Source organism: Podarcis bocagei, assembly GCF_964188305.1.
Source record: "Podarcis bocagei genome assembly, chromosome: 13".
Lineage (NCBI taxonomy): Eukaryota > Metazoa > Chordata > Lepidosauria > Squamata > Lacertidae > Podarcis > Podarcis bocagei.
In genome coordinates, this window is record NC_138138.1 from 15,817,339 (window position 1) to 15,827,142 (window position 9,804).

The 9,804-nt window shown below is 48.7% G+C and overlaps 1 protein-coding gene across 1 annotated transcript; it reads left to right on the forward strand.

The window, feature by feature from the left end:
- Positions 1 to 266: 266 nt before the first annotated feature.
- CDK5R1 (cyclin dependent kinase 5 regulatory subunit 1) lies at positions 267 to 6,315 on the forward strand. Its single transcript, XM_081167189.1, has 2 exons — positions 267 to 629; positions 1,638 to 6,315. Exon 2 carries the CDS (start codon positions 1,784 to 1,786, stop codon positions 2,699 to 2,701), a length of 918 nt encoding a protein of 305 aa, XP_081023315.1. The 5' UTR covers positions 267 to 629; positions 1,638 to 1,783; the 3' UTR covers positions 2,702 to 6,315.
- Positions 6,316 to 9,804: the final 3,489 nt, after the last annotated feature.

Consider the following 9,804-nt stretch of genomic DNA (forward strand, 5'->3'; position numbering starts at 1 on the left):
AAACCCCTCTTCCGCGGCGCCAGCCCCTGCGCCTTCTTCTCTCTGCACGCGCTCAGAGGCGCTCTCGCCCGGGGTTCCGTCGCCTTCCCGCTAGCGCCCGGCGGAGGGCGCCCCGCTTGGCAGGCGGCGCTGCGGCTGCGGCGGGGAGGCGCGGCCGGGGCGGGGGCGGAGGCGGAGCCGAGCGGCAAGCGGCGTCTCGGCCGGAGTCGAGCAGGACGCGCCGAGCCAGCCAGGCGCGCAGCAGCCGAGAGCCGGGGCCGCGAGTTGCGGAGCAGCGCCAGGCGGTCCGGACGCCCCGCGCCGCCGCCGCCGCCCTTGCGGGCAGGGAGGGAGGGAGGGAAGGGTGGTGGGTGGGTGGGTGGTGGGAAGGGGGTGCCCCCCCACCTAGGGGTGCTGCCTGCCGTCGCGCCATCTGCGCGCCCCCCTCTCTCCGCGCCAGCCGAAGCTCTCCATGCCCGCGCACGACTGATCCGGAGCGCCTCGGAGCCGGGGGAGGGGGAGGCTGGACGGAGACCCCCCCGCAGCGCCACCTTTCGCCGCCGCCGCCGCCGCCCCCCCCCCCCAGCCAAGCCGGCCCTGCAGGACCCTGGACAGAAGACGCGCCGTCGACCGAGGGAGCGCGCACTGCGGTGGGTACCACCGGGAAGGGTGAGGTTGGGATGCAGGACGCCATGGCGATCATCCCTTCTCCCCCCTCCCTTTGAAGGGGATGCAGCAAAAAACACGGGGGGGGGGCGGCGGAGGCAGCGAGTCCCGTGTGTGTGTGTGTGTGTGTGTGTGTGTACACGCCAGGATGGGTCGGAGAAAAACATTGGCAGGAGGAAAGGTATCTTCGGGAAAGATGGGGAGGCAGTTGTTGTCGTTTTAAATTGCATTTGTATCCCACCGTTCCTCTGAAGATGCCAGGGTGGGTCAGGCTAAAATGAGAATAAACCACACACACACACACACACACGCATCAGCTCAACGGCACATGCAAGGCACAACCGTTTCCCACTCGGCAGCTGCTTTGCAAAGGGTCAGCATTCGCGACGCAACTTGCGTCTGTAATTATATGAAATGCATGACTGATGCCCGTATAATGTGCTCAGGCAGAGCTTCCCCATGAGTGGGCAAAGTCTGTTGCTTTGGAGAGGCATGTGCACCTCTGACATCATGCTGTTGACCCAACGGGCTCTGCTCTGGCCCACCAGAGGTGCTGCCGTGATCCATCCAACACACCAGCGAGAGGCTTTTGTTTTTTTGCTGCAATGGGATAATATGGCTACCTCTAGGGAACGCACAGGGTTTAGCACATGGCTGCGTGTGCAGAGCTTGTGCAGGGGGTCGTACACAGGCTTCGGGTCTGCTGGAGTAGGGCAGGGTGTCAGGCCATGTCGGTAAAAATAAAAAAAGGTGGAGCGAGAGACCCAGCAGCCAATGTGTATCTGAGGTGGCCTTAAAGATTTGGGAGGGGAGTGAAGAAAAAGAGAGGGATGCAGTGGAAGCCAGAAAATAATGCCAGAAAAGGATGGATGGAGACAGGAAAGCGAGGGGGTGAGAAGGGGCTTCTGCACCCTCAGGGAAAGGGTGTGGGGGGGTGAGATTCTGTGTGCTTGCTCCGCTGTTGCTTATCTGAACCATTTTTCCTTTGGCAGGTCTGAACTGAATCTGTAAGGCTGCGGTATAGGGGTGCTTGAAGCAGAGACCGCTGCCCGTGCCCAGCCAGCAACCCCAAAGGTGGCAGGCTGACGCCAAACCCCCCTGTTCCGTTCGCCTCCCTCCCTCCTCTGCTACTTGCGCCATGGGTACCGTCTTGTCCCTTTCCCCCAGTTACCGGAAGGCGACCCTCTTTGAGGATGGCTCGTCCACGGTGGGGCATTACACGGCCGTGCAGAACAGTAAGAATGCCAAAGACAAGAGTCTCAAGCGTCACTCCATCATCTCGGTGCTGCCTTGGAAGCGGATCGTGGCCGTGTCGGCCAAGAAGAAGAACTCCAAGAAGGTCCAGCCCAACAGCAGCTACCAGAACAACGTCACGCACCTCAACAACGAGAACCTGAAGAAGTCCCTCTCCTGTGCCAACCTCTCCACTTTTGCCCAGAACCAGGGCGCCCAGCCGCCGGCGCCCAACAACCAGATTTCCACCTCCAAGAGCAACCTGTCCTCCGTCAAGAAGACTCCCCACCCCAACACCAACTCGACCGGCACCCCCAAGAGGGTCATTGTCCAAGCTTCGACCAGCGAGCTGCTTCGGTGCCTGGGCGAGTTCCTCTGCCGGCGATGCTACCGCCTGAAGCACCTATCGCCCACCGACCCGGTCCTGTGGCTTCGGAGCGTTGACCGGTCCCTGCTCCTCCAAGGCTGGCAAGACCAAGGCTTCATCACCCCGGCCAACGTGGTGTTCCTGTACATGCTTTGCCGGGACGTCATCTCTTCCGAAGTGGCCACGGACCATGAACTCCAAGCCGTCTTGCTCACCTGCCTCTATCTCTCCTATTCCTACATGGGCAACGAGATCTCCTACCCTCTCAAGCCCTTCCTGGTGGAGAGCTGCAAGGAGGCCTTTTGGGATCGCTGCCTCTCCATTATTAACCTCATGAGTCCCAAAATGTTGCAGATCAACGCCGACCCGCACTATTTCACTCAGGTCTTTGCCGACCTGAAGAACGAGAGCAGCCAGGAAGAGAAGAACCGGCTGCTCATCGGCCTGGACCGGTGAGCTTTCGGGCTCCCTTGCCGCTGGGATGAGGGGGGAACGTTTTTTCCTTCTTTTTATGTTGTTTTTGTTTTCGAAACAAACCGGGACACAAAAGGTGGGCATGGGCAAGGCTGAGAGAGGACACTTGAGCCTCCGTTCTTCGGCTTGGCTTTTTGGGATCCAAAAAACAGACACATTTCGAAAAGGATAAGTGGTGAAGTCGGGCCTCGCCTGTCTGGTTTTGTGTGGCTTCCTCTCGCCCTTAATGTCAACAAGGAGGGGGTGAGCAGGTGGGGCTTGGAGCCAAGCGCAACGCTGGCAAGACCACGGCATCCCTTCGCCTCTTGGCTTTTGCCTCAGAGATCCTCAGCCGGGGAGGGGAGATCCATCTTGTACTTCTTAATTCCTTGCCGCGGATTGCGGAGGTGGCGAAACAGCATTTACTGTCCTCCAGACGAAAGCGGGAGCCAACCCAGCGCATGTTGCAGAGCCTGGCGTTCTGGAAAAGGGATCAAAGGACGGGATCCGCCTCCTCTTTTTCTTTCCACCATCTTGCGCACTCGCCTGAGCGAAATGACACCAAAACAGTATTGGCCTCCGGAAAGGGACCCTTATTGCATGGAAACACGTGGCTACACCCTAGCAGAAGTGGGGAAGGAAAAGTCAGGCAGGCCCTTTGGCATGTCTCCCCTCTCGCCGCCTTTCCCTGGGGGAGGCAGCCCCTTTGGTTTACATCCGTGCCAAAGGGCAAAGGTGAGATTTGGGGGGTCATTTCCTGTGACAGTACCCAAAGGGAAAAAAAAGTCAAGGTAGCCAATATGGAATGGGTGGCTGAGATGGAATGGGCACTCACCTAGTATTAATTTTGCTGGCAAGTTATTTAGGTGGACATTTGATACATTTTGAGTTTTATTTTTTATTGCACAGTATATAAACTAGCTGCTTCAGATCAGAGTGACTATGATTCTGTTGAGGCCTTCTGAGCAGCTGGAATAATGGTCCCTTTTCAAGATAAACCTTTCAGGAAAATGTAAGGCTGGTGCCAGTCACTTTGTTGTCCAGATGATTCGGTGCTGAACCCCGATATACAGCTGATATTCTTTGTTACAGATTCCTCCCTCTCCATCCTGAAATGGAAAATTCCTTGGCATTTATTTAGCCAGCCAACCATCTTAATATTTTATGAGGGCTGGGGGGGAGGGAACGTACCAAGCGGGGAAAGAATGATGACTATGTAATCATAAAGAGATCCATAGCAAACACTACAATTTCAGGAACAGATTGTGACTAAAGAAGCTTGGGAATATAAAACTGAAGCATATACAGAATAGACACACATTTAGTATATTCTGAGATTTATATTGGTTTTTTAGTCTCTAAAAAAAAGCATGCTGGCTCCTAATATTTTTTTCAGTATCCCTCCCCCCCCCCCCACATTTCTGGCACTGAAACATTTGATGTAGTCCTCTAAAAAAAATTATTCTGGTGCTTAGGAATTTAATTTATTTTGCTTAGCCCTCTGGTTCTCAAAAAGGAAGAGGTTAAAAAATCTTTCTGATCAGCAAGCTTCAGGGATGGTAAATGTATATAGAGAAGAGTGGGGGTGGGGGTGGGGGTGGGGGCGGTTGGGGAGGGAGGGAGTGAAACAACACCGAAATATACACTGAATTTTGCTCAGTTAATGACATGCCGAATTAAATGCCAATAGTCCCGGGTCTAGGATTCTGCTGGAGATGTGAACTTCCTTTACAATGGAGGTCATCTTCTCTGTATTTAAGTTCCCGTGGGACAACAGAGGGGACAAAGACGCTCAAACACTGTCGGGTGTTGAGGTAGCTATTGGACAAAAGGCCAAGTTCAAAGCGTTTTGGTCTCCATCTCTGATCCTGGTGTTATGGATGCTGGCATTCTGGCAGAAGGAAGGCTTGTCTTGTACTTAACGGTTGTTGAATAGGGTAGCTTGCAATTAACTTCAAAGCAGCAGAGCACTATTTAAATTTAAAAAAAAATAATGTAAGAGGAACAGGAAAAAAAAGCTGTGAAATTTCAAAAGAAAAAAAAGGTCTCAGCTGAGAGGCTTTGAGGTAGACAGGAGCTGAGATTTTGTGAATATGAAACGGCTGCTGGGTTTGCTAAGCAGGTCCTGCCATTGCCTCCGAAAGCTAGGCCTAAATCTGAGCCATTCAAAAGCGAGACACTGACTGTTAAGCGTATGTTTTGGGTTCATAGTGGGAAGGAGAGCCTTAGAGTCGCGAGGGAGGGCTTTGGGTCCTTCACAGTGAATGGGGAATCGGGGGGGTGTACAGATCTCCATTGCATGACCATTTTTGCTGCTCTAAAATGGATGGCACATATTTCATTTCAGTCCCCCCATCATCATCAACTTGGCCGTTCCTTGCTCAGCATCTTCGCTGGCACCTGGAACACCTTGAAGACTTAAATTCTAGCCTGTCTCTGGATAAGTAATTCTCCTAAACACCCCCTTCTTCATATGCTTTCCTTCTTTTCTATTTAATATAAAAGGGAAATCATAGTTCTTTTATCAACGTGGTTCTGGAAGGTTGTGGCTGCAGTCCTATGCATGCTTACCTGGGAGAAAGCCGCAGTGAACAAAGCAAGGCTTACTCCAAAGTAAGCATACCCTGGCTTGCATTGCAGAGGGAGCTAACAGCCGTATGGTGCAAAAACCTGTCTTGTTCTTTTTGGGAGTCCTGGATCCAGTGTATTTATTGGGATTTTTGTAACAGCAAACAAAAGATCAACTGATATACTTGAGTACATAAGAGCAATGAATGGGGTTTTAACGTGCTGCTATACAAAGCGAATACTTTTTAGAACAAAATCTATGCTAATAAATACAAAGGGGTGTGGGTGGGAGGGAAAAAAGTCTTTCTTTTGTTCTTTCACCACTGCTTTCCAGTGACGTTTTTGCATGCCAAAAGCATCTTTTGACAAAAGGCAAAACCTTAGAACAGCTGATTGTAAAAACAAAGAAGCAAAATAAATCGCTGTGCACAAATTTCAAGCACATCACACCCCCCCTCCTCCCCACCGCTGTCAAAACAGGCCCTCCTACCCTTAGGTCATTCAAATCGATATATTTTCATCTTGAGACTTCTAGACCTTTTCTAATCTTAACTGTACACAGTTCTTAAGAGTTCAGCTGTGTTCTAAACCGTTGTTACTTCTTCTTTCTTTTTCAAAAGGAAAAAAAAATCTGAAAGAAAAAAATGTGCCATTTTTTCACTTGAAATTCTGCATACCTGTACATTTTATGTGTGGGGTGGGTTGGGGAGGGGAGAAGAGGAGAAAAAAAACAGAAAACCTGCTAAATTCTACATGTATGTGTATGTTAAGGTTTTTGGGGTTTTGTTTTTTTTTAGTGTGCAATCTCTTCTGTAGATATTTGTTGACCAAAATTGGTATTATGATTATTGCTTATTATTACTTAAATTAATTTATAAATTGTCCTTTTTGTATGTATGTGTATTATAGTGAGTTTGTAAGTATGTGAGGTTTATAAATATGACAAGACTGTCACAGAGCTGTGTGTGCCTGTAACTTAACGCCCCCCCTTATTTTTATTTATTTTTGTACTGTGCTGATTAAAAATAAAATGCACTGACCATCCATTACATGATGGTTTTCAGAGCTTTATTTTATATATATATATATATTAAAAAACATATGCTGTTGTATGATGGCAGGAGGCGATGATAGACAATGAAGACAATTGTAAATAACAGAGCCATCGGAATTTAATTGGATTTGCCTTGTTGAGAGCAGTTTAACGCAAGAGGCTCTTAAATCAAGGTTAAGTCAGTATGGTTCACAGGTTCTCTCCTGGTTGCCACGGAGGCAATATCCTGCAGAAAATGAGTAGGCAGAACGAAGTTCGCTGGACAACATCATGACAGATGGTTGCTAGGATTTTTACAAAAGATGCTGGCCTAGGTAGACTTTGATCTGATTCACCAATATTACACACTTAGAATCACTTAAGACTACAAACCTGTGTCCCCTTACCTGGTAGTAAAGGTAAAGGGACCCCTGACCATTAGGTCCAGTCGTGGCCAACTCTGGGGTTGCGGCGCTCATCTTGCTTTATTGGCCGAGGGAGCCGGCGTACAGCTTCTGAGTCATGTGGCCAGCATGACTAAGCCACTTCTGGCGTACCAGAGCAGCGCACGGAAACGCTGTTTACCTTCCCACTGGAGCAGTACCTATTTATCTATTTGCACTTTGACGTGCTTTCGAACTGCTAGGTTGGCAGGAGCAGGGACCGAGCAACGGGAGCTCACCCCGTTGCGGGGATTCGAACCGCCGACCTTCTGATCGGCAAGTCCTAGGCTCTGTGGTTTAACCCACAGCGCCACCTGTGTCAGCCCCATTAAATCTAGCAGGACTTGTTTCTGTAAGCAGACCTGCATAGGATCTGCACTGTAAAACACAGACTTGTTCTCCCAACTCCCATTATCCCCAGCCAAGCTTTTTCAGGGTTGATGGGAGTTGTAGTCCACCTGGAAGGCTTCACTATGAAGAAACCTCAAATATGCCCTTGTGTGCTTTTCACATTCAGAACACCCATCAGCGGACCCTCGGGATTCCAGTTTTAAAAAAGCAAAAAAAAAAAAAAAAAAAAAGTAGATCATGTACGGCTGAAGTCACCCCCTCCATATTGTAGTTTTGAGGGGCAACGTTGTCTTGGAGGGATGGGGAGACAGAAGAGGAAAACAGGGAGGGCAATTCCTTCTTTGGAGCTAGTCTCTCACTGGGAAGAGAAAGAAAACCAAGCTTTGTGAATGGCATTCCTGGGATCACATGGTGCATGAGTCACAAGGAGATTCAGAAGAGGAAGTGAGTTGTTCATTTGCTAGAATCCAGCTAATGAGATTTTTAAAATTATTTTTAAGGTTCAGAACTAAACAATAATGCAAAGTTCTTAAGCACATTTGGCCTCTGAGGGTGCTTTCCTTCTTCATGAGCTCACAAGCACAAGCTAATACATTTTCGACATCCTTCATGGGCTCCCCTTCTGGACTGGAGTTATTCTTCCTTAAGGTGACAATGAAAGCTAGTTTAAAAAAAAAAATTCCTTCCAGTAGCACCTTAAAGACCAACTAAGTTAGTTCTTGGTATGAGCTTTCGTGTGCATGCACACTTCTTCAGATACACTTCTTTGTATCTGAAGAAGTGTGCATGCACACGAAAGCTCATACCAAGAACTAACTTAGTTGGTCTTTAAGGTGCTACTGGAAGGAATTTTTTTATTTTGACTATGGCAGACCAACACGGCTACCTATCTACTACTTAAAAAAAAAAAGTGATCAAGAAACGGGAAGTAAGTTATCATTGAGGCTGCTGCTGGCATTCCCTCTGTGTTTGAGGGAAGCCTTTTATCCGAAATAGAGACGTTTGCATCATGTTCGCCCTTTTACAATAAAGGTATCGGGAAACACGGTGTGTATTCCAAACGAAACAACTTGCCGTGATTTCAGCAGGAGTTGCAAACTTTAAAAGCCCCATTGAGTCTGCAGCCTACATATCTTCCATTGAGAGCAACTGGATTTAAAATTGCTTACATTTCGCTGGATCCTATCCATTATTTCTTAACCCTTAGGCTTTTTTTTAAAAACAACATTTATTGGTTTATAAAAAAACACAAGAACCATTAAACACTTAGCAGCAACAAATGGTGTTTGTTCTATTCATTGTCAGGCATTGGGGAAGTGGCTTCCTTTGGCCGTGGATAAGCAGAACAAAGCAAAAATAGTCTCTTAGCATTTAAAGAGATTTTAATGATCACTGCGAAAGAACAAAGAGTCCATTATCGGAGTAAAGGTGCTCCCAGTTAAGGTTTACACCCACTTCCCTTCCAGGTCACCCTCGTCACTTCCTCGTCTTGCAACCTGATCTTGCAACCACTTTGCTTTCTGTGCTGCCACATCTGCTCGTCATGACCTTGGGCTGGGCGGATGTTGGCTTTCCAGTGAGAGTGTGTCCGTTGACTCTCTCTCGTCCAGTTCTTCATCTCCTAGCAGTTCATCACCCAGTTCTTCCCAACTTTTGTCTTCTTGAACTATGCCCCTTTGCAAACCACTGTTCCAAATCTATACTGTCCTCCTGCTCCTACGTAGATTCAGGATCCTGAATTGGGAGCAGGGGGAGGGGGAGGGGGAGGCACCCGCCGTTCCTCATATGTACAGTCCACTTCAGCATGGTAGCTAACATCCACTGACTTACACATCCATTGACTTACACTTACACATTACACATAAGCCTTACATATCCAATGTCTTCCTTACCATAACCTCTCCACTGAGAAGATTGAGCAGTTCGTCTAACAAGGGCTTCATTTGGTGGTCATTAACATAGTTAAAAGGCTCCGCGTTTCTTGGAAGATGTCTCTTTATACTATGCCTTTAATGACTCTCCTGTGTCTGGCAAGATGCTCAGACATTGCTGTATCCCAGATATTATTTTCCAACACCTTCAGGGGCATTTCAGTCTGGGTTTCCCTTGTTTACTGTACTGACTGTTAATTTTTGCACCCATCTACAATCCCTGTGGGACGTGGGTGGCGCTGTGGTCTAAACCACTGAGCTTCTTGGGCTTGTCGATAGGAAAGTCGGCAGTTTGAATCCCCACAACGGGGTGAGCTCCCGTTGCTCGGTCCCAGCTCCTGCCAACCTAGCAGTTCGAAAGCAGGTCAAAGTGCAAGTAGATAAATAGGTATCGCTCTGGCGGGAAGGTAAACTGCGTTTCCATGCGCTGCTCTGGTTTTACCAGAAGCGGCTTAGTCCTGCTGGCCACATGACCCGGAAAAACTGTCTGCGGACAAACGTCGGCTCCCTCGGCCAGTAAAGTGAGATGAGCACCGCAAACCCAGAGTTGTTTGCAACTGGACTTAACTGTCAGGGGTCCTTTACCTTTACAATCCCCGTCTCAAACCAAGTGGTGAAGAAGAAAATGCCAATTCATCTATATCAGGGATGTCCAACTCCCAAGAGACTGTGATCTACTCAAAGAATAAAAAACTGGCAGTGATTTGGGAGGCTCAGGTCAAAGTTGTTGAACTTTTCTTTTTTTAAGGGAGGGAAGTTTTGTGCTTTTCCCCAAAAAAT

Bases quoted from the DNA above. Each gene is read 5' to 3' on its own strand.
- CDK5R1 (XM_081167189.1), top strand. From the start codon at position 1,784: ATGGGTACCGTCTTGTCCCTTTCCCCCAGTTACCGGAAGGCGACCCTC.